This window comes from Actinia tenebrosa, unplaced genomic scaffold (assembly GCF_029948245.1).
Source record: "Actinia tenebrosa isolate PJP-AT-01 unplaced genomic scaffold, QUT_ActTen_1.0 PGA_scaffold2__45_contigs__length_23673736, whole genome shotgun sequence".
Classification (NCBI taxonomy): domain Eukaryota; kingdom Metazoa; phylum Cnidaria; class Anthozoa; order Actiniaria; family Actiniidae; genus Actinia; species Actinia tenebrosa.
This window is the reverse complement of record NW_028292579.1, coordinates 17,121,819-17,147,067: the sequence shown is the minus strand read 5'-3', so window position 1 is coordinate 17,147,067 and position 25,249 is coordinate 17,121,819. Positions and strand designations below refer to the sequence as shown.

General features: G+C 38.7%; 2 protein-coding genes across 2 annotated transcripts in view; both read left to right on the top strand.

The window, feature by feature from the left end:
- The first annotated feature begins 1,803 nt into the window (after positions 1–1,803).
- LOC116305389 (vacuolar ATPase assembly protein VMA12) lies at positions 1,804–7,325 on the top strand. The gene is made up of 7 exons (XM_031715292.2): positions 1,804–2,016; positions 2,126–2,205; positions 4,048–4,137; positions 4,421–4,454; positions 5,109–5,221; positions 5,812–5,900; positions 7,156–7,325. Exons 1-6 carry the CDS (start codon positions 1,806–1,808, stop codon positions 5,887–5,889), a joined length of 606 nt encoding a protein of 201 aa, XP_031571152.1. The 5' UTR covers positions 1,804–1,805; the 3' UTR covers positions 5,890–5,900; positions 7,156–7,325.
- Positions 7,326–10,013: 2,688 nt separating this feature from the next.
- LOC116305383 (protocadherin-like protein) overlaps positions 10,014–25,249 on the top strand; it is a 30,715-nt gene continuing 15,479 nt past the window's right edge. The window contains exons 1-9 of the mRNA XM_089034475.1: positions 10,014–12,174; positions 16,318–16,936; positions 17,769–17,860; positions 18,024–18,487; positions 19,365–19,498; positions 20,534–20,985; positions 21,835–22,059; positions 22,344–22,856; positions 23,262–25,186. Coding sequence (XP_088890601.1) covers positions 10,014–12,174; positions 16,318–16,936; positions 17,769–17,860; positions 18,024–18,487; positions 19,365–19,498; positions 20,534–20,985; positions 21,835–22,059; positions 22,344–22,856; positions 23,262–25,186 — 6,585 coding nt within the window. The remainder of the gene's footprint in view (positions 12,175–16,317; positions 16,937–17,768; positions 17,861–18,023; positions 18,488–19,364; positions 19,499–20,533; positions 20,986–21,834; positions 22,060–22,343; positions 22,857–23,261; positions 25,187–25,249) is intronic.

Here is a 25,249-nt window from a genome sequence, read left to right as displayed (position 1 = left end):
AAGGATTTCACTTTTTTTATTTGATGTTCAGGGGCACTACCAGTTCTTCTACTGACTTACAATTTCATTCGAACTTATTTTTAACTATTCAAAAATTAGACACTGGCTTTAACATAACTCCTAAACACTTGTCGCTCTAACCAAAAAAATCCCTTTTTGACGGTGTATCAGATAAGTGAGTGCGACAGTTTCGTACTGTTTTAGGGAAATCCCCATAACTGATATCATAGTATGGCACTCAGCCGCTCTATTCCAAGAGAGAAGTGCCAATCTTTGAAAAGTGCAAGTATGATCCTGGGTCACGGGTTTGCCAAAGGGCAATATCATTAGAACGATTTGAGCCTGTATTACATGCCAATGAGCGTGAGATTAATGATAACAGGCTAATGAGACAAACAAGTGATACACGCTAGCTTCGTGAATACGTTCAATTCACAAGTTAAGATCGAAGTTAAAAAATAGTTTATTTAGAGGCTGAACCGAGGAGCAAGAAAAGAAAGAGCTACAGAGAAGCTAGTGGCTCGCGAAGCGCAGAAAGAGCATAAAGAAATGTGAAGTTAAGCACTGTGAACATAGATACACTCAAACGTTTGAACAATTTTCTGACTAAAGTCGAAGGGTCAAATCAAAAAACGAAAATGAAATTGAAATGAAGAATTTGTTTCGATCGGTCATCAGTTTTGTTTTTGTTATTTGAATAGACATTTTTGTTTGAACGCTTGTTTCGAACCCGTGCGCTCTAAAACAAAGAGTGATAATTTTTCCTGTGGAATAGGCTATTTTAGGTGGTATTTTTGGTTTTGCTTGCACGCGACGAGGCCTTGGGGTAAAAGCATCTTTTGTGTATTGCACTGGTTTTCATCACTATCTACACGCAACACAATTATTTTCATAAACAAAAATATATCAAAAGATACCGAATATTTGCACAATATATCGGCAATATCGGCAACTTCAAAAATACTAGTAAAGCAAAAAGCCTGAAATTGTAGGGTGAAGGCATTGGGCCTGTGAAATAAAAAAAATTTTACTCAACGTGTAATAGTTAACTATACACAAAAGAAAACAGTGGAATTAGGTTCTACTAAAGTGTATTAGTGTAATAACTATTTCACAGTTTAATTGATTTCACGTAAAGGTATAAGGCAGACATGGAAATAGAAAATAGTACGGGTCTCTTTAGCCAAGGTTAACGTCTGATACATACACCATTCCTAACAATTGCAGGTGCGCATGCGAGAGGGGCGTAATTGTCTACAGGAAACTACAGGATGTGTATGGATGAGTTCGGAAGCCATGAAATATTAGGGGAGGGGAGAGATGGGTTATAATGAAGGTTCATTCTTTCAGTTTCTAGAGAGCAATATTTTTCGATGAAAAATTAGTAATAATAATAATAATAATAATTATTATTATTATTATTATTGTTTATTATTATTATTATTATTATTTAGTACTGACGTTATCATTATGAAGAATTTTTTCTTTTTTTATATTAGAATTAAATACAATCTTTAATATGATATAATGAAATATATAATATAAATAAATAAATAATATAATAAATGATATAATATGATATTACGAAGAATAGGATTTGATGTATATTACTCAATAAAGTTATTTCATTATTCAATATTTAACTTTATACATCTATTCTATTCAATTTTATTGTAAATATTACTATTTATTATCATCACCACCATCATCATCATCATTATTATTATTATTATTATTATTATTACTATTACAGGTTGGGCTTCCTGTGGTATCCGGGACAGCGGGTTTCCCTGCAAAAAAACAAAATGGTGGTCGAAGTTATTCTGACAAGACAAATTGAACAAGCCATAAAACAGGCGAGAAAAATCGATGAAATACCTGAGGACTTAATAGAAAGGCTCTCACATTACGGAGAGGATGAAGATAATGACAGGGATAAGAAGATACAAAGAGTTATAGAGTTTAAATTAGTTCGGGAAGTTTGGCTTTATTTGAAGAAGAATCAAACCAAATCTGGTAAAAATGGGGGAAAAAATCTTTTTTGAGCTTTAGTGGAGGGAAATTACGTGGAATATGTGATTATGATAGTTTCTCTGTTTTGTTAACGCTTTTTCTTGTATCTCAGATAAAACGAGCCGTATTTATTTACACGAACTCCTGGAAGGAAGCGAACTTTATGTTGAACCGCCAAAACCACCTGAAAAGGTATTTTAATCTTTATTTGGTCCTTGAAACAGAGAGTTGCATTATTATAGACTCAAAAGTAAAACAAAAGAAATTTAATTGGTATCTGCTAGTATGCATTACGCTTACTATTTTTCCACATCAAGTACAGTAAAATTCTTGGTTTGCAATCAATCCCAAGAGAGCACAATAACAAAAGGGATGTCCGCCATGTTGGAAGATATAACAAAAGAATTCATCAAAAAATCTTTTGTCAAATTCTTCCAACATGCCGACTATGACGTCTATTGCAAACGAAGAATTAGGTAGCAATAACACAGGCAGCCCAAGCAGTGTTAGTTTTTATATACTTAGAATTGTAAAAATTGCCGTGTGAGTTCTCCCCTTAAAGCCCCGTTTACAGTGGCGATTTTTGCGGCGATATTTGCTGCGATTTTTGTGGCAATTTTCGGAAATATAAAATCTTTTGTCTCATCCTTCAAAAGAGACATTCGTCTAGGAAAATCTTGGTATCCTGAATAAAACTTTACAAGAAATTCTATACCATTATTTATTATGGACAGAATCGCCGAAAACATCCCAGCAAAAATTGCTGCAAAACTCGCTAGTGTAAACAGGGCTTAAGAAAGAAATGACATGTTAAAAATAACTCTAAATGACCTCAGAGGGCGACAAAACCTTCATATGCTGTATATCGGTAAGTTAACATAAAGATAAGTTTATTGACAGCAATCTTTACAATTCAAAATATATTTTAAAAATACTTATTTAGGCCTAAAGAACACTGCTTGGACTGCCTGTGGTGATATCTGCACAGTCGAATATTGGATATTTATCTGATATTTGAATTCATATAATTAGACTTCCAATATCCAATACTATCGGGTAATATTACATACAGTAGTGATGTTATAATAGAAAGCTGTGAAAGATGACATATTAGCAGTATACGCTACCCACCACCATGCCATACTGATGTCACATGCATTGGGATGATTTGCAACAACAATTTTACACAATATGCTGTTGCACAAAAAATTGATATTATGTAAAGGCACAGACACACGGTAAAACATTGCGTGCAACATTGCAGGTAATCTTGCTGAAATAGGATAGTTTTCTACTTCAGCAACGTTGCTTGCAACAAATTGTGTCGTGTGTCGTGGCTTGCAATATCAATATTGCAACATTGCATTAGTGTTGCTTGGTGTGTCCATAGCTTAACATATGTCACATACAACGATTTTTGGATTTGGCAACGTCCTAGTAAGTTTTTGATTTAGTTTCAAAAACTCACAATGCAGATTGGTGATTTTTTTTGCAAGTTGATTCATGCAACACTGGCTTCATCAACTATTGGTTGTGTAGCACATACCCTAAATGCAGCTCAATACTCTCAATCCTTTGGAGACATGGGCTTACCGGGCTTCCTTATTAAATATTATGATAAATAAAACAGCTTTTTCCGTAGTACATACATGAATACAGCACTTAGCTCTGAAACCATCCAAGAATTGTGAAGCGAAGCACAAGCCATTTGGCTGTTTTATTTCTCATCTTTTAAGGTGGCTTACCTAGTATTTTATGCTCACCTTGTGATGTGTGATTAGCTGTAGCTACTATTCCCCTTGTCGAGCACAAGATGATTAAAAAAATTGATTTTTACTATCTTTCTCAACATTTTGCAATTTTTGTACTTAATATAAATATTGTAAAAAGATATTAATTAAGGATTTTCATTATCATAAGTGAATTCTGTTTTACTGTATATAGTTAACTAGTAATTAGTTTTAAAGAAATAAGTTTAATTCTATATTCTATTTTATTAAATTTATCTTTGTTCCTGTTAATTTTCATAAAAAGAGTCCAGAATTAGTTGCTCGTTTAAAGAGGCTTAAAGCAGAGCAGGAAAGATTACAATATGATAAAATGGTTTCCAATTTAGGACCAAAGGTTTGTATGATTTTTGTTGTGTAATTAAACCCCTTTCCCTCTCTCCTTCATCAATCATGGCCAAAAAGGAAACAACTATTGCCAGGGACCGCAGAGTGGGTGGCATTGGGGGAGGGGGAGGGGGGGCTACAGCGGCTATTTTTGGCCCAGTATGTAGAAGGATTTTTACATGAAGAAATACTATCAACCAATGTTGAATCATGTGAACCATCTTGGCTGGTAGGATTGAATTTAAATTTTTGAAGTTCAATATTTATTTGATTCTATCTGATTTAATTTTCAGTGGGCAGATACAACAGAAAGCCTTGCAACAGAAGGTAATGAACTGGATTTCTCCAGGATTTTTTATGGGGAGGTGGTGGGGGTGTTACCAAAAGCAGCAAGTTTTCAGAACATTTCCATACCCCACTATAGAGGAAATTTGAAACAAGGTCTCCCCACCCCTATGGAAGCTCGAGTTTTCTTCCATACAAACCTTTTGTACAAAATTTTTATTTTTCCTCTGACACACCACCCCCTGGGAATTTCCAATTTCCTCCATGGTGGGGTATGGATATTTTCTGGAACCACACAATACTCCATCAATACTCCGAGTCTGGAGTATCCACTGCGTAGCAAAACTACAGTTTATCATGCGCAGTAACTCCAGCTTCAGCTAGGAACTATTATTCATGGTCACTGAATGGAACTGTAAGATGGAGTATTCTGGAAGGTAGTTCTATTATACCTCAATTGTATGGAACTAATTTTTACCAAATTCTAAATCACAAGCCATTCTCTTGAGAATCAGATCCTTTGTTTGATTTGTATCCATATTCATATGTCTTCTCATGTACATCCGTTAAACAAAGAAATGACACTTCAGTGAATGACACATGGTTTGAATATTGGAAAGCATTACACCAAAATGGCAGATTGAGGAGGTTACTTCCAAACACTTAAGTAATGATAATCATTATTGTACTTTATAGTAAAATCAACATCCAAGCAGTTGTCCTCGGTAGTGAACTTCTTGTGTACTGTTGGTGCCACATTCGTGTTTGGATTTGTTGCTTCACAATATGCATTTCCAAATCTAGCTCTGGTAAGTGTTTCATTTCATTAAGTTGATCATTGTGTAGAGATCATTGCACATAGTGGTAGTGTGTGTGAGAGTGAAAGGTGTTGGTCCCCAATTAGTGCGGAAGTGCTAAAATGCCTAGACACTTAAACAGGGTTCCCAGGGGTCAGGGAAAAGTCGGGGAAAAACACAGTCAGGGAAAAGTCAGGGAATTTAGTTTAAAGTTAACCATGAGTATCCGTGTGACTGATAAATCTTTTCAAATAATGAAAAAAATATTGAGGTATTTAGTATCATTTATGCTGGACAGTTTAATTACATTGGGTATCCTGTGTAATATGATAAGGGCGGGGCCTAGGTAAAAGTTAGGCATGTGGCCCATGCTTGCCCATGCGGTTCAACAAGGTCAGTGAAAACTGTTATTTAGTCAGGGAAAAGTCAGGGAATGTTTTATTTTCAAAATGGCTGGGAACCCTGTTAAAGAATGATTTATTTTATTTTATTTTTCTAGAACAATATAGTCTACTTTATGAATTTTTCATGGGTACCAGTGTAGTGATTTCCTTAATTTTAACAATAAATCAACTTAGTAATGCACTTATCGTTTTTTACAGAGAGTTATCATAGGGATTGTCCTGGCATGCTTTGTAGCAGTAGCAGAAATCTATTTTATGGCAAGAACAGAGATTTAAGAAGACTACAAGTATGTTTTATATAGAAATATAGTGCTAGGCATTGTTTTAAAGGAAGTATGAATCTATTTAATTAGTATATTTAGAGCATTAGCATATTTTACATTAATTTAATCTCAGTAAAAATATGTAGATAACGACTAGTTTTGGAACTAGTTTGGACTGCGTCGGTGTTTTTAGTTGAGATAAATGTGTCATAGTAGATAATTTTATCACCGTAAATACGAAAGATAATAGACCAAATTCAAAACCGATGTGAGGCTTAAGTTGTGAACTCCGACGACGTTGACTCCGAGGAAGGACTAACGTCCGAAACATCAGTCTATTATCTTTCATATTTATGGTGATAAAAATATCTACTATGACACATTAATCTCAGAAATATGTGTAGTTACAGAAATTATCCATACTCTCCCCCCCCCCCCCCCCAAAGGAGGTGTGTAATTTTGTTTTTTATCTGACCCCCACACCCCCCCTATGAAATTCCAAATTCCTTGGGGGAGGGGGTATGGATAATTTCTATAACAAAGCAGTATGACAAACTTTCAATTAAAAAATTGGGAGGGGGGGAGAGGGGGAATTCCAAGGAATTTGTTGGTTACTGCAATTTTTCAGTTTTGGGAAGTTTGTTTATTGACAGTTTTACAAGACTCAAATTGTATTGATACCCTGAAACAACTTCTGGACTGATCAAAGTCAGGGCATACCTGTAGATAACTCATGGAACGAACCCTTAAACAACAAAGTCAGGGCATGGCTAACTTACAGATTTAACCCTGAAACAACCTCTGAGCTGATCAAAATCAGGGCACACTTAACTCATAGATCAAATTGGAATCTAAGAGAGAAAGAGAAGGTTCATATACTTATTCTAATAAAGTGGTGACCAAAAACCTAGAAAGCTTAGATTGCTGAATATCATGAGAAACATTTCATATCTAATAAGTTTGTTGAAACAAGCTTGAAGATGCTTACAGGAGCTGAAACTGCAACTGTTGAAAGATCTAGCTCCTGTCCATTAATATTGTTATAACAGTTGAAACACATATAAATGATACTGTATCTGACCTTTCTAGATTCAGCATTGTAGCTTTGTTAGGTGACTCACTTTATTGAAATGAATATATATGACTGTATGTTAAAGGAGAAAAATAGCCAATAGGTTACCTTAGTTGAAATATAAGAATTTCCTAGATAGCAGTTTTAACAGTTTATTAACAAGTTGAACAGGTTGTAGTATAGTGTTATATTGTCTTCCTTTACCAGTTAGCACTCCTCCGTCAGCGATAACAGAGACAGCACACAGAATGACAGCACTCACACAAGTCTGAAAGTAATCTTGTACAAGCAGAAATTGAACCAGGGCTTAGGGATAAAAACCAAGGTAATTTTTTGAAATTTTAATTCATGAAAAATAAAACTTGTTGTTAGATTAATTCAGATGTATCACATTGTAACCAGCTTTAGAACAATGTCAAAAATGGTCCAAAATAGGAACCCATTTTTATTAGTTTATGTATGGTACCAAAGCATGTCAGAATCCAGCTCAATTGGAGAACATAAGAATAGGTTTCAAATTCTCATGAGATTAAAATTCCTTTGTTTAGTCCACCAAATTGAGCTGCTTTGTCATCACATACTAGGGGTATATAAGAGGACAGATAAATAAGCTGACGTCAATGATTGCACGCTTTTTCCATTGGTTGTTTTGATCACTAAAAACATCTGACTTCGTATCATTCATGAAAACAGACAGTACATTCATTTCTGTGATCTAACTTTTAGTTTCAAGATGTTTCAGGACCAAATTCTGGATATCACCTGCAGAGGTGGTGGGTCCTGGGTAACCCTCACCCCTCCCCTGTAAATCGAGTTTTGTGAGATTTTGCACCTGTTTTGACCTTAACACTTAGTTAGCCTTGCAAGTTTCTGGCCTAAAAACTATTTATTACCAGGCTTAATTTCCATCATTTTTTCATTTCCATTGTTAGATTTTTGGATTTCACTTTTGAACTAGCAATGTTCAGATTGTTAAAAAACTGAAATTTAAAAACTGAAACTTAAAAATATTATTTACTTTCCAATTATTTTTCTTTTTGCTAAAACATTTAATAAACTACGACAAAAATCTAAAAAAAAGTTCTTACATAATGATAGAAAATGAAATTGGAAAAATATCCATGCACTTTCCTAGAATTTTCTTTCGGGTATAAATTCCATTCCAGCTATTCAAACAAAGTAAAAGTTCTTACGTCATGGTCAAAGAATGCACTTACGATTAATAATCGCTGTTTGCTCAAGGGCTTATTCTACTGGTTCAAATTTGCATTGGAAACCATAGCAACGATATTGGCCTTGCCAAGATGGCTTCTCTGCAACGACCTCTTTTAGGAATGCGTATGTTTCTGTCTTTAGTGCTGAATCTTTGAAATGTCGTACCATTGTCTTGTCTGTTCTGTTATCTTTTCTGCTTGTAAGAATAAACGGAATCTTTTTTCTCTCGCTGCAATCATTTTGCAGCGTGACAATGTCACGGTGGTCCATTAAGGTTGACAGCCTTGAGTGTCACGGCTGTTGCATTGGGGTTTGCATTCTTCGAAACTGACCAGAAACTAATCGCAAAGAAAATAACAGTGAATAAAGTGGTTTTGCTAAAATAACATTCCTTCAAAATAAGAAAATATAACCAAAAATAACAAATACTAGATTAAATGGACTTCTCTTCTTTGTGAACAGCTGTTTCGTTATGAAAGACAGCAACATGATACCCTTGATTGCAGGATGTTTCGGAAGGAACGGACGCGAGTATCAAAACTTTTTTTATCAAATTCGCACAAAGATGATAAATGTTTTAAAAAATATACAAAATTATTAAAAGAATTTGATTTGTAATATCATTCCATAGCTTAAACATTGTTCACATATTTTTCAAGAAACAATTTTTTCAATAAATACAGTAAGATTGGTTCTGATTTAGGTAGCGATAATAAAAACAAAATGTAAAAAGGCTAGCAACAATTTGATACAAGTTTAATTCTTCTGTAGTAATCTTTCGCTTACAAACTTGCCGAACCAAGAAACAGTTTTAGTTTTCCAGAGAAAAATGACTGAATTTATACAATCGAAGCGGGTCAAGCTCCATGGGGGTTAACAGTGAACTTTAGTATTTTTGGACATGATAATTTGATACCAAGCTATTTCCAGCCGAACCGCGGAATTGAAAGCCTACACTGTGGTTTCCGTGAACGAAGTTCAAACATTCTCAAACTGAGCGCCCAAGTTCTTTTCGTTGTTTGTTCTTTTAAGTAGCCTGTCACGTCTGTCTCTTCAAAAAGAGTACCTACAACTTTGCTAATGATTATTTATCTTAGAACAACTTTAGCAAACAGTTTTTCAGTAATTGTTGATCTGTCTTCTCACTTGCCTGTCGACTTTGTTTGCCGATTGAAAAGAATTTGAGAAGAGAGCGGAACCATTTAGTCGAATTGATTGGCTTTCTCTTTGCTTTATGGCAAGAAGGTTAAACGAAGAAATTCGTGGGTAGAATCAAAAGACGGTTTTGGGACTAGAATTCGTGTAAATGATTTGTGCGAAAACTAATCATTGTAGCTAATGGTCCATGACAGGCTGATGAAAACAATAGCCGCTTCACTCATCACAACAAAATGTAGAACCGCACCTTTCCAATGAATGAAATGACACTTAATTGATGGATTACGATTTCACTTGCATACGTAACACCATCTCGGTAGCCATCAGTTTGCCTCCCAGAGCAACGGCTATGCATCTCATATTTCCCTGCGTCACATATTCCACCCAAATCGTAAGCCATTCGGATCATCGTTAATTTTGGTTGAAATACCTCGAGTTTTCTGTTTATGACTTGACCTCGTAGGCACTAGACGCTAGTAATTCGTCTGCTTGACAGTTAGAATCCTCGAAGAGCCAATAGACGAGAAGGATCTTCAACTTGAAAGAATTCAAGAGGAGTAGTCTGTTACAGTTAAGCTCTGTTGAGTATCGAGGTTAGAGGAGTCTGATCGACGCTCTTTGAGCAAACAATCCACCAAATGCTGGCCTTTCTCGACTCGTCCAAGCTTCATTACTGTTAATGGTACCACAAAATGGCTCTCAAAGGTCGTTATCATCGTCCAACTCTTTGTCTTTTATATTGGATCACGTTAATCTGTGTTATTCAAACAGCAAATGGACAACAAATCGTAGAGGAAAAGGTTTCTGAAGGTCGACCTAGAAATTCAGTTGTTCATTCTTTTATTTCATCTAGTGCAGATATTTTCAGTTTTTACAAACCACAGGATAGCGACGCTGCCGAGGCTTTAAGACTTTTTCACATTTCGGAGAATGGTGTTGTAACCACAGCACAGACTTTAACCTACACGATCGGAAAAACCAACAAATACGAACTTACTGTACTTCAGAGGCCTCAAGGTGCTACCGAAGGTGGAAAAGCTCAGACACTGAGAATAGCCATTGAAGATATCAACAACTTTCCACCAACTTTTGCCTTCCCGACTTATCACGGCACCGTGACCGAGGGTTCCCCGGCGAACACTCTTGTTGAGGGCCTAGAAAAATTTTATGCCGAAGACAGAGATACCAGTGGAATAAAGGCATACAAAATCATAAGCGGTAATGAAAGAGGTTACTTTCAAGCCAGTACAAAGTCAGTAGGGACTAGACAGTTTCTTGAACTTAAAACCACGAGTACTCCAATCGTGCGTGATCCAAACACACCATTTATTATACTCACAATTGAAGCTGAGGATGGCGGTAATCCTCCTCTGTTTGGCAGCACGAAAGTCAAGATAACCATTGAAGACAGCAATAACAATGCACCTAAATTCGAAGAGAACCAATACTCGATCGAAATAGTGGAGAACACGCCATTGATGACGAAAGTTATGCGAGTAAAGGCGACAGATGAGGATGTTGGTACAAATGGAGGGATCTATTACTACATGAGCCCGCTTGACGAATATTTTTCAGTGGATGCGATAACGGGGGACATTAAATTGGTAAGAGAGCTTGATTACACAGTTAAGTCGTCACATTCGCTTACGGTCTACGCTAGAGACAGAGGCTCTCCTGCAAAAACAAGCTCTCCAACGACTGTTACCGTAAGGTTATCTAGCGACATACCAGGCTACCCTCCTCCAGATACACAAGACCCAGGCGTAAACACAAACCCTTATTTTGCCTATCCAACATACAAATTTAGTATACGTGAAGATTTTCCAGTCAAAGCAGCCCTACTTGCTGTGAGAGCCTCGGATAATGACCCTACAGGTCCCAATAAACGTCTGAGGTATTCCCTATCAGGAAGTGATAAATTCATCATCGATCAAAACAGTGGGATTGTAACACTGAATAAGGTGGTGGACTATGAAACTGAGAGTAAAACATACACTGTAATAGTGACTGCGACAGACCAAGGATCTTTGACTGCAACAACCAATCTTGTCGTAGAGATTCAGGATGTTGACGAGAACCATTTTTCTCCAACATTTGCTACGAAGCAAGGCAAAGTGTCAATTGCAGAAGACGCTGTTAATAACACACTCGTTTATACAGCAGCTGCCAAGGACGCCGATGCTGGATCTAACGGTAAAATAAACTATTACCTAGAAGAAGGTTCAGGACTTGGATATTTCAGGATTAACCCAGACGATGGACGAGTGACGGTAACAGCGTTGTTGGATCGTGAGAAGCAGTCCCACTACGAACTTGTTATCACAGCAATTGATAGTGCAGTATTTCCTCGTTCCTCCAAAATGTTTCTCATGATAGACATCAGCGATGTTAATGACAATAACCCCTATTTCACACAACCTATCTACTTGGCCAGGGTACCCGAGCAATCAGCTGAAAACACCTTTGTCACTGTGATATCTGCGAAAGATCCGGATGGTGATTCCCAACCAATTTCTTATGCTTTAACGGATGCTTCTAAAAACTTCAAGGTTGATCCTCAGACAGGGATAGTGAACACTGCACGCAACCTTGAAGGCAGCATCCGGAGATTCGAACTTACCGTTACAGCAAGCTCAGGGGACACCATCACCGGCCAGCTAAATATCACCATTACAAGCAAGGCTGATAAACCGCCTGTCTTCAAAAACACTCCATATCGAGCAACGGTTCCAGAGAATATGGGAATCATACCTAATCTCATGTGTATTGCTGCTGTGGATTCCAACTCTCAGGAGGTAAAGTACAAGATCGCTTCGGGAGCAGATAATGTTTTTGGACTCGATGCTACATCAGGTAAGAGTGCATCTTGCACCTAACTAGCTCTTAATAGTTTAGGTAAAATTAGATTAAGTGAACTTTCTTTCATAATTTGATTATGAAAGTTGACATAGTATCATCTTGTACGATGAGATGAGACACCTTTTTGGATGCTGCAAAATGTGCACAAAAAACTTTTACCATAATAATATTTTGATTAAGAAAAATGAAATTGCAGAAATTTAGCATGAAACTTGATGTGTTCAGTTAACATAGTATCATCTTTTCTGATAAGATGAGACACTTGCTAGATGCTGCAAAGTGTTCACAGCAATTTTTCACCATGATATTTTGATTAAGGAAAATGAAATTGCAGAAATTTAGCGTGAAACTTGATACCTTCAATTAACATAGTATCATCTTTTCTGATAAGATGAGACACTTGCTAGATGCTGCAAAGTATTCACAGCAATTTTTCACCATGATATTTTGATTAAGAAAAATGAATTGCAGAAATTAAGTGTGAAAACTTGCACAAGAAGAACAAATACAATTTGTGGAGTGCAATATTTGTTCCAGAATGAAGGGACTGTCTTGTCTTGACAAATCGATCCTTAAAATTACATCACGGACTTTGAAATCATAGTCTGATATTTTTGTATATAAATTTTTTTGATGTCATGACGGGAAAAATTCACTTAAATATTTTTAGTATGATAGAAGATTATTTGAGTTTAAGAGGATTAAAATTGAGTGTCGTGACCATTGCCGACGAAAGTTATTCAAGAAGTCGGAAATTTTGCATAATGACAAAAACAGTTCAAGGTTCTGCACCATGGGTTTTTTCTCTTTTTAGTTTGCCGAAAAATAGATTTTTTTACTCGAGATAAAAAATAAAACTTAAAAATCGTCATAACTTCAACGTTAACTCCAGACAAAGAGAGCGTGGAGGAATCGAACTGAATTGTTCCTAAATTGTTTTGAAATCCGAGAAACAAAGGCGTATACGGTTTCCAACTGTGTTTATATCTTATCGCTGTGAATTTTTATTAGTTTTATACGGTTGTTTATTGCGATGTTTTCAATGCCGCCCATGAGGCTAGCAGTTTATTCGTGTGTCAATTAAATTCTAACCCCAACAAATATTTTTCTATATAACCACACGAAGAGGGATCTAGATAATGTGACCAAACAAAGGAATAGCATTTATAAGCAAAACAAGTCTTCAGGGTTGATAGCATTTGCATTCAAGCTTTGTTCTTTGCTGTTATCAAAGCGTTGAACTACGATTTAAAGTCATCAAATTTATAGTCGTGCAAACTGAAATTCTCTTAGAAAAAAAAACCTTTGATTAAGTTTCTGTAACCAAATATGTAGGTTATAGTTCAGGAAAGGTGGAAGACTGAATTTGGGTAGGGCTGGGTTTGTCGTAGGCGTGAGTAAATAAATGGAATTTTACCGTCATTACATATTCTTTATTCAAAATTTCTTACGGGCTTCCTTTTAAACTGTTTCACTGATTTCATCATTTCGTTCCCCTTTCTTATTCTCCTTCCTTAAGACAACTTTTACTACTTCAAGATTATTTTATATTAAAACAACGATTTTTTTTTTTTTTGTAACGCAACATCCGTGTCAAAGAGATGATTTATTTTCATTAGGAAGAGACATTTGTTTGGTCTACTGATTATATCATCAATTTTCCAAAATTCCTTTATGTTTCTTTATGAAGTTTATTTTTCTAGAAAGGTTTGTAATATGTGAGATATTTGCCCATAAAACATCATTGTTTAACTTTATATTTTATCTAAAAGATGTTTTTGAGGAAATATTTTAGTCAGAAACACCTTCAAATGATGACACTATGACACTAAGGAAGGAAGCTGCAGTATTCATAACGACGAGCAAAGAAGTCTTTTTGTCCTCAGTAAAACACATAAAGAGAATGCCTTCTCGTATTAAATCATTCCGATACAGACTTCCTCAATTGCCTTGTAAACTTTAATTAAATACTTCAACTAAAGTTCCTTCGGCAACCACTTCCAACAGTAAACATAATTCCTTACTGATCTTGGAATGCAGATTATTTCTAGCTTTCCAATGTTTTGACAGTAGAAACGAAGCCTAAACTGAAGCTTGAAGCAGTTAGCTTTGCATAAATGCTCATAAATGCTAGCATTAGCAGACTGAGCAATCATTATTTCAAAGCATTTTAATTCTTTGTCAATATTGACAGTCAGTCTAATTCAAAGGTGGCCATGGGCTGAATATCTTCACCTACACACAATATTACTCTCGATACAGAACTGGTTATCATACCTCATTGTTTTGTATCAAAAACTTGAAAAGCTCGATCACCAAAGTTCAGAAATATCTTCTTTTACTTTGAAAAAAAGAGGTGCACTTGAGGAGTCACTCAAGCGAATTCAGTTCAAGGCACTCGAACCCTTTTGTCATTAAATGAATTTATTTGCGGCTGATTCAAAATGAATAACCACTTTGTACTATTCACTTGATTGACACACGAATTTGATCTGGATATTTCTTCTTTGCCAAAAAATATTTTTAATGTACAAAGTTCATTTCTTTCAATATTGACACTCAAAAAATTTCAATACCTCATAAATGTTTGACATTCGCAATTACTTTTAGCAGACATGCTAATCTATCGTTAAATGTTTTCGATTCCTTGCAGATGCTTTCCTTTACTAAACGTTTTGAAAAGCACAACCATTTAAGTAAAAAAATCAAAGAAAATTCTAAATGAAAAGATGTATTTTAAAATTTGTTTTAGAAGCGGTTTTTTCCACAACTTGGTGACAATTTGGTATGGCTCAGAATCATGAGCCGGCTTTAAGACTCGAATGAATAAACAATACCGGCTTCACCATACTTCCTGAACGACCGACCATAAGTAGCACTAAAGGTCAATCATTGGTATTTTAGATGGTCATTGTTCTATTAAAGCGTTTCAAGATTTAATTGATGCTCGAAATTTGGGGTTTTCTGGTGTAATATTGTTGGCGTAAAACGTGCTATTTCAACCAATAGGAAAGCGAACTTAAAAAGTATTTACTTTCCAAAATGGGTTGTTCAACGTATTTCTTGTGGGTGTTTTACTGTTTTGTAAGCTAGATTGGCAGAAAGTTCATTGTTAGCCTTCCCACATGGACTGCAGCATTACGGTCGTGATCTGTGACATCTGCGTGTGGCTTCAGTATCAATTCATCGTGGCAAGCGCCGGTTACTGTGAAAAACAAAGATATAGATAAATCCTGTTATACAAACAAGCAGTTAACATTGAATTTATGCGCGCTGGCTGGTCATTTTCAGTTTATCTCTGGCTGTCTCTCCAGCAAAACATTCTAGGCAAAATTAAACGCCATTTTCCAGGGAGCAAGTTAAAACAGTGACTTTAAAGTGACTTTTAAGTAACCGACTAAAATTCCTGGCCTTACTCGGCTCTTGGCTGAACTTCCTAAAAAGGAAGGTTGATCAATACATTTTTATGATGACCTGTATAGCACTCGCCTAGAGTCCGCGCCTTGGAATCTATTTTGGACTTTCATTTTTTCACATGATGTTTATTGATGTAATCCTGCCACTTTCCCTTTTGATTTATACGGCTTCCTGCAATTTTGGTCGCCTTTTTACCTTTTACCGCGTGCAAGAAAACAAGAATATTACCCTGCAGATCATTGGCTTTTTTTCTCGTTTATATTAAGGATTATTTCGATATTTTTATGACAGCCCTTTTACGTTTACAAATATCACTTACGTTGAATGTTTAAATAGGCGTCATGTTACTACCACTACCAAAATGCTTTTCCTTTTTCTTTTGGCCAATCTTTCTTTCTTTCGGTTTTATATCTCCTTGTGTTCTTCCTTTATTCTTATTTCTTTCTTTCCTTTTTTTCTTCACTGATTCCTTCTTTATATTTTCTTCTTTCTTTATTTTATTCCCTTCTTTCTTTTCTTCTTTTCTTCATTCCTTTATTTCAACCGATAAAAAATATAATTTTCTCATCGACTGCTCCTTCTCTTATCTTTTCCTTTCTTCCACTCAGGTCAATTATATCATTTCTTTACTTCCTTCCTTTCTTCCTTTCAATCTTTTTCCCATCACAACATTGATGAAGATCTAACATCGATTAAACATCTCTCTCTCTCTCATTCCAGGTCGTTTATATTCCTTGCGATCCTTTGACTACGAAGATGTGGATCGCTACAACCTGCGCATCGAAGCATCCAGTGGATCTTCCAATGAAATCGAGTCAACCCCTGTATCCATCACCATCACTGGCGAGCAAGACGCGCCACAGTTTAACAAACCTACCTATGAAATTACAGTACCTGAGGACACCAGCGTAGACACCACCATTCGAAGTCAAATGATGAGTATCATTGACTCTGATACTAGTCCTGGCCAGTTTGATTGCTCAATAGAAAAAGTCACTTCTCTTCAAACCATCGAGCACTTCTCCATCGTGCAATCACAAGGTGGATGTCTGCTGGTGCTGGAAAAAAAACTCGATTCTTTCATCACAAAGAGTTTCAAGTTCGAAGTGAGTGCAACAGACCGCGCGTTCAAGCACATGTACGCCAAGGCTAACGTGATTGTGACGGTCCAGGATGTCAACGATCATAAACCGGAGTTCTCTAAAACATCCTACTGGATTTCTGTGCCGAGCAGTACACCAGCTGATCGGCAGCTTTTGGAACTTTTGGCTGTTGATAGGGACACTGGGACAAACGGAGAAGTCATTTATGAACTTAGTTCAGGACAAGAGTCACAGAGGTAAGGTGACAAGATAGCTTGGACAGGGTGGTAAGGGTGGTGTAGTGGTAGTGTACTTTTGGCTGTTGGTAGGGACAAACGGAGAAAGAAAAAAGAAAATAATGGGTTCTTATATAGCGCATTTCAAATATCTCAATGCGCTTCACATTCATAACCAGTGGAGGACTTTACGGGCTGCGTATTAAGGCGGTAACGGCAGCCGTGCAGCTTACAATCATGAGTGTGAAATGTTTAGTAGATTAGTATTATGCCTCCAAATTTGGGATAGGATGTTGAACCGGGAGACAATCTCCTACTCTTACACGAATAATTCAGCAGGTTCTTTTATGTCCCCCATTTAGTGTTGGTTAGGAAGGGTTGGGGGACAGGGGCTACGGTTTTAAGTCCTTGTCCGAGAAGACTTGAACTATTTGCAAATGTAATTACAAAGGCATCTTCTCCTCAGTTATTTTAAGAGTGTTGGTCCGGCCGAGGCTTGAACCACGACCTCCCGCACAACAGACCGACGCTCTTACCAACTGAGCTAATCGGGTGGCGGTTTTAAGAAGTCATTCATTGACTTACTTCAGGACAGTAGTGGTAGTGTACTCGACTCTCTCCTCTGGGGTCTCGGGTTTGATTTCCATACTCTGCATCACATGTGAGTAGAGTATAGTAGGTCTCCCTTGATTGGCGGTTTTATCTAAATTGAAAGGATCATTAATCTGCTTGCGCGCCGAGTGTATCATCTATTACTTAGGGGTTATGATTGATTCAATGAACTGAAGTCTGCAGTCATGCAACCACTAATGTGCCAACACCCTAATAACATCTGATCGTTGCTCTTCTAAAGATTCAAGATCCATAATGGTAATCAGTTGTACAGTGCATCATCCTTATCACCAGATGTAAGGTACCAACTGTTGGTCAAGGCATTAGACTCTGGTAAGGAACTTCAAGGAAATATCCGAACAATGATGACGTTGTTGATGACGTTGGTAATGATGATCACGGATGGTGAAGTTGTTGATAATGATAATGTTAGTGGTGTTGATGATATTGATGTTGATAAGCATGATGATGATTCTTGATTTCTGATTTCCTCCAGCCGCATCCCCTAAAACGTCATCAGTCACCGTGTACGTATCAGTTTATGGCCCCAGCGAATCCCCTGTCGTGTTTGACAGTCCAAAATACACCGGAAGTGTAGAAGAAAATGCTGGCAAGAACACGAAGGTTCTCAAAGTTACGGCTAAAAAATCAGGCTCCGCGTCTGGAATCACTTACGAGTTGGTTGGTGGACACACCACTACAAGTGGAACCCCAATCTTTATTATTGACTCTAGTGGACAGGTCACCTTGGATCAGGCATTAGATCGCGAGGTTACCAGTTTTTACAAGCTTATTATACGCGCAAAGCATACTGGGGGTTCAGTTCCCATGGCAACGGACGTGGAAGGGATAGTGACTGTTACAGACATCAACGACAATGCTCCAAAGTTTGCATTTATTGGTAGTTCAAAGGTCGTGACTATTGAAAATTACACCCCAACTGGAACTGTCGTCATCAAGGTATGTATGTGGGATTGTTTGCTGGTGCATAATACATGAGACAGTAGAACCTCTATTAACTGGCCACCCTCGGGCACTCAAGTGGCTGCTGACTCAATAGATGGTCGCTTTAGATAGGTTGGTATTTCAAAAGAGGTTGGCCGCTCAGTAGGTGCCCGCTAAATAGAGGTTTTATCGTATTTCATTTGTCTAGAGTGTGGAAAAGAGGTTACGTTTTTATTGAAGGATGCGCAATGAAGCTTTCAGTTTTTAACCGACTTTTAATTGATCGACTTCAGATTTTGTATGGCGTTGAAAAATGTATGCTAATAACACGTGATGATTTTACTAACGATCGTGTTCTATCAACTCAATAAGCAAGGTTATTGCGCGCTGTGAATGATCGTGTTCTAGCAACTCAATGAGCAAGGTTATTGCGCGCTGTGAATGATCGTGTTCTAGCAACTCAATGAGCAAGGTTATTGCGCGCTGTGAATGATCGTGTTCTATCAACTCAAGAAGCAATGTTATTGCGCGCTGTAATTGGGTTAACGCCAAGGCAAATACTCCAGTTTCGAGTGTTTGTATTGTTGAAGTTGTACATTCTTTACCGACTTTATCGTTGGTGTTTGTGAATATTTAGACGCTGAAATGAGTCTGAGTAAATGAGTCTGTAATCAAGGAACACAGCGGTAATTTGGAACCTTGAAAAAGATGTATTTAGGAGGATCCCTAAGTTTCCCTTTTTTCACACACAGAAATACCTCGTAAATACAGGTAAACGATAAAAACGTGGTCACGTTTGCCGTTTGCGGGGAGAAAAAAAAGTCAATCTAAAACTCTCTACTGTCTTGCACAACATGGTGCGAACTGATTACTGATTTTATTAACATTACAGGCAAATGCCTTTGATCCAGACGAGGGCGTCAATGGTGAGATAACTTACGGTATTGTAACTAGCAAAAGCACAAGCAATCTCCCCTTCCAAATAGACAGTAAAACAGGAGATCTCAAAGCATCAAAAGAAATAAGGTAAGAGATCAGCAATTTTCTTGTATATCGATTACGAAATAATATTCTTAGTAGGCTCGTTTTCTTGGAAAAATGAAAAACGTTTTCCGGGTAAATATATCTTTTATTTTCATCTCCATGGGGGTAGGTAAGGTTGAGGTGTATGTGGGGGTAGGCAAGGTTGGGGTTTATGTGGGGGTAGGCAAGGTTGAGATGTATGTGGGGGTAGGCAAGGTTGAGGTGCATGTGGGGGTAGGCAAGGTTGAGGTGTATGTGGGGGTAGGCAAGGTTGAGGTGTATGTGGGGGTAGGCAAGGTTGGGGTTTATGTAGGGGTAGGCAAGGTTGGGGTGTATGCGGGAGTAGACAAGGTTGAGGTGTATGTGGGGGTAGGCAAGGTTGAGGTGTATGTGGGGGTAGGCAAGGTTGAGGTGTATGTGGGGGTAGGCAAGGTTGAGTTGTATGTGGGGGTTAGGCAAGGTTGAGGTGTATGTGGGGGTAGGCAAGGTTGAGGTGTATGTGGGGGTAGGCAAGGTTGGGGTTTATGTAGGGGTAGGCAAGGTTGGGTTGTATGCGGGGGTAGACAAGGTTGAGGTGTATGAGGGGGTAGGCAATGTTGAGGTGTATGTGGGGGTAGGCAAAGTTGAGGTGTATGTGGGGGTAGACAAGAATGAGGTGTGTCTGTGGGTAGGCAAGGTTGGGGTTTATGTAGGGGTAGGCAAGGTTGGGGTGTATGCGGGGGTAGACAAGGTTGAGGTGTATGCGGGGGTAGGCAAGGTTGAGGTGTATGTGGGGGTAGGCAAAGTTGAGGTGTATGTGGGGGTAGACAAGAATGAGGTGTGTGTGTGGGTAGGCAAGGTTGAGGTGTATGTGGGGGTAGACAAGGTTGAGGTGTATGTGGGGGTAGGCAAGGTTGAGGTGCATGTGGGGGTAAGGTTGGTTGAGAAATTAAGTTGATGCCGGGTTAACAAAATTGGGAGGCCTTTGCATCTCTGCGGTAGCTGACGACCGCATCTTTATCTACCTGTAATTGGATTCGATTGTTTCCCCCCCGACAGATATGGGGTTGGTCCAAATGCATATAACGTGGTTGTAAGTGCCAAAGACGGATCATCCACTACAGAATTCACTTTTAAAATCGAAGTAGTAAACACACCCCGACCTCCAACGTTCGAGAAGAAGAAGTACACCTTCACTGTATCGGAAACGGCTGACCCTGGTGCTACAGTACAAAGTATCAAAGCCATTTACAGCAAATCAAACGCTTTCTTGAAGTACACTATCATGGATGGCAACAGAGACAACGCTTTCTGCATCAATGGCGCTGGTACGATATCCGTGGCGCGAACCCTTGATCGAGAGAGAGTGCCAACGTATCTGCTACGGGTGCGCGTTGAATTGGGTAGTAACACAGATGACACATCTGTTTTGATTAATCTGCTGGATATCAATGATGATCCACCTCACTTTACGATGAACTCGTTTATACTTTCTGTTGAGGAAAATACAGGTTAGTGTTCTGAGAAGAATGTTTTACCTTGGGATTGGTGGGGGGGGGGGGGGGTCATGCTTATTATGCTAATTACAATTAATATAAAAGAAACGAGTATAAATAAATTGAGCATATGGTTTTGGTTTATGGTTTTGCCAGCCGCCATGTTGGATGAATTTAACAAAAGATTCTTCCAAGAGAATATGAACTAAGAGAAGGAATCCTACCTATATAGCCTTGTAACCTTCATGTGCACAGTTTGATGCTATTTTTAGCTTGGAGATACTTTGAGCGAAGAATCTGATTGGTTGATTTCTTGAGGATAGGCGGCTTCTAGTCTTGCAGTAAACAAAAGCCTGTGTTTTTGTCGCTTTTCGTGTCCTAAAACGAGGCATTAAAGGAAGCATGATTATCGCGCGGGCATGGTAACGAGCTAAAAATAGCATCAATGATTCTAAAAATAGCATAAAATTGTGCACATGATGGGGCACGGGGATTCCTTCTCTTCATATTCTCTTGATTCTTCATTAGTCTCTTTTGTTATATCATCCAACATGGCCGCCGTGTCTTTTATTGTTTTATTCTCTTGGGAATGATTGCAAACCAGCAATAACCTGTGAACAGGCTCAGACAGAGGACTGGAGGAGGGAAAGGGAAGGGGGTTGGGGAGGGGGCGATTCCCTGCCTTAGAGCCTTTTCACAGGGTCAGGTACTCGTGATAAATTACGTATACTTAACTAACATTTCGAACGTTGTTCCTTCGAACTCACAAATAGTCTATTGTGAGATTTATCATGCTAGGCATACTACGTCATGCTATGGAACCATGCATCACGATTCTAATATTTCAATGTTCACTTCTTTCAGTTAAACCATTGAGACCCATCGCATCTGCGACCGACCGTGACTCCGACAAGAACGGCGAGCTTTCCTACGAAATACTGCAGAGCGTAGAAACAGACAGTAAAAGTATGTTCAAAATTAATGCCAAAACTGGAGAGCTTTCGCTTGCAAAGACATTGGACTACGAGAAAGCAAAAGAGCATATCTTGTTTATTAGAGCTCAGGACAACGGATCGCCAAGATACAGCTGTAAGTTTTTTTGCATCATCATCATCATCATCACCACCACCATCACAACCACCACCACCACGATCATCATCATCACCATCGGCATCATCATCACCACCACCACCATCATCATCATCATCATCAACATCATCATCATCACCACACATCACCTACAAGTACTAGCTGTCTGAAATAACCATACAGCCATTTTACGTGATACATTCTACTAAATTAAATCATACAGCTATTTTATATAATGAGCTCTAATTACTTAATCATGCTTTTATTTTATTATTTTATTTTAGCTATTGCAAGAATAACCATTAACGTTCTAGACCAGAATGACGAGTTCCCGGTCTTCGCATCCTCTTTGTATCGAGGTAAAGTAGCTCTCGACGCAAATATCGGTACAAGTGTAATCCAAGTGCGGGCATCAGATCTTGATAGCTCCTCCAACGGAGAAATCCAATACTCCTTGATCCAGGGCAACGAGGAAGAAGGCTTTCAAATCAACACCCAAGGAGTGATTTCTGTCAAGAAACCCCTTACCACTGTTCAGGAGGAAAAGTTTAAAATCAGAGTAGAAGCGGCGGATAAAGGCAAGGTGCCCAAAAAAGGATACACGGACGTAGAAATTAACATCTTCCTTCCCGATGGTCCGCCGAAGTTTGTCGTTTCTCCGGTCATTGTTAATGTTACCGAAGGTGTTCCGGGTAACAGCCGAGTGGCTGGTGTGAAAGCCGCGACGTCGGAAGCGTTGACGTATACGATTATCGGTGGGAATGAAGATGGCATGTTCACGATCAATCCTTCCACAGGTGAGATGTCTGTATATCCTTGTATATAATCGTTTTTTTTTTAGAGTCATTCCATGTAATATTCAACGAGGCACTTGTATACACAGGTCTTCAGGCGAGGGTCTTTACTAAGAAAATACGAGTGGCAAGTGGATTTTTCCTGCTGTGCTATGAGGAAGCATTGTATAACGTTTTTCATCTCACTACCATACCTATAGGTATTTTACTCAAAACACCGTCAGGCCTGATTGTAATGAATGGTGGGACACCGTCGAATATATGAAAGCTTTGCTGCATTCTGATTGACTGTATTATCAATAGTATCTTCTGTTTATGCGCCGTGACCGTGCTTTGTTCCAAGACCTTTCTCATTTTTGCGTGTTGTCCTCCAAAATTGCTTGCTAACCTTTTCATCATTTTTTCCAGGTCAATTGGACGCAACTCGTGTCTTGGACTACGAAGAAAAGCAACGACACGAAGTTCAGATCGAAGCGCGTGACACCCGTGACCGAAGCGCGGCTGTCACGCTAATCATCAACGTCATCAACATCAATGACAACAAACCTACTTTCCCCGGTGAAGAAGGTGGACAAATTGATCGTAAAGCTATTGGTATTTGCGATCCTACAGACATTGATACCGGCCGAGTAGTGACCCGTCTTGGTGCCACAGATAAAGACAAAGGAGACAAAATCACATACGAGCTTGATTCTGAGGGAAATAAATACTTTGAAGTCGATCCGAATGGTGTATTGAGAGCCAAACAACCGTTAGACAGCCTCCCCTCGCCTTACAAGTTCCGTGTCAAGGCTAAGGACGATGGCAAACCACCTCAAGAAAATGATGTCAATGTAAGGTTAGTCTTTCTTCACTATCCTCCTGATCAAGACCCCGTTCGCGTCAAAGTACCCGAAGATACGAAAGTTGGCAGCGTTATCGCTAAAGCTCCTTTGTACTTTCCCAACGGAACGATTCAGTTACTCTTTCCCGAGAAAGCCAACTTCAGTATTAGGAATAACGGAGATGTCATCCTTCTGACACCCTTGGATTACGAGACCAAACGATACCACTCGATAACTGTTCGTGAGAAAGATTCGACCGGCAAGATGACCAACGATGTTGACGTTGAAATCACTGTATTAGACGTGAACGACAATCGTCCAATTTTCATCAAGAAATCAAGGATCGGTACCGTCAATACGAACTCTCGCGCAGGCGCAACTGTATACCAGCTGAATGCAGAAGACAAAGATGGAGGATCAAGCGGATTGGTTGGGTATCAACTCGAAGCCCCCGGGGACAACAGACGGCGCAAACGTCGTTCTCTCCCACAGTCGCCATTTACCATCAATCCTAGGACTAAACAACTTGAAGTGGCGGGCCCATTAGATGACAAGCGCTATAAAATGCCGGTCTATGCCTTTGATTATGGGATCCCAAGGCTCAATAGTGATACCATCAATCTGAACATTGATGCTTCAGAGGCTGGTCAACTTGCTCCAAGGTTTACTCAAGTGAGCTACCACTTCAACGTCTCTGAAGACGCTGGGTATTTGCATCTCGTTGGTACTGTTAAGGCTCGCAGTATTTCAGGAGCTCGCCTGGACTATAGCATTATCAGCGGAAACCCAGGCGATAAATTCAAGGCGTTAGAAAACGGTAACATCGTTGTGAATTCACTTCTCAACTTGCAAGATCACCCAGCTCTTTTTAACCTAAAAGTAAAAGCCATGGAACAGATTCCTAATGGATTGGCATCTATCGTTGATGTTCGTATTGACGTTATTGACGCCAACGATCATGTGCCTTACTTTGACCAAATGCTTTATTCCATTGGCACCGCAGAAAGTGCGGGGGTCGGTAAGCTCGTGCACACGGTCAAAGCACATGACTGTGACTGTGTTCCGGACTGTAACTGCCCTTCTGGCTTCCTCCAGTATTCCATCGAACCATCCAAGGACGACGGGGGAAAGTTTTTCATTGACAAGGACAGCGGACAAATATCCGTCAGCAGTGCCCTTGATTACGAGGACAAACGAATCCACATGTTGAAGGTGACGGCATCAGACACTGGAAAGAAGGTTTTTAAAGGGATATGTTTCGTTAATGTCACCGTTACCAACGTTAATGACAATATTCCGATCTTTTCGCAAATCGCGTATGATTTTACGATAGGAGAGAAAGCCGAACCCAATATTCCTCTTGCTGTTGTACTCGCTACCGACGCTGATGGCGATCCCGTGACTTATACCAAACTGAGTGGAAGTGCCTCCTTTAATGTGGATCGAAGTACCGGTGTTATTACGCTAAAGCAAAAAATTACTTCATCAAAAACCCAACACTTAATGCAGGTAAATATCAATATTTAAAACACCTTCAAATGTCATCGATTCCCTAAAGAAACAAACTTTTGG

Bases quoted from the DNA above. Each gene is read 5' to 3' on its own strand.
- LOC116305389 (XM_031715292.2), top strand. From the start codon at position 1,806: ATGGTGGTCGAAGTTATTCTGACAAGACAAATTGAACAAGCCATAAAA. The intron at 2,017-2,125 runs GTAAAAATGGGG...CTTGTATCTCAG, and splicing joins GAAGAATCAAACCAAATCTG to ATAAAACGAGCCGTATTTAT. The intron at 4,138-4,420 runs GTTTGTATGATT...TTTAATTTTCAG, and splicing joins TTTCCAATTTAGGACCAAAG to TGGGCAGATACAACAGAAAG.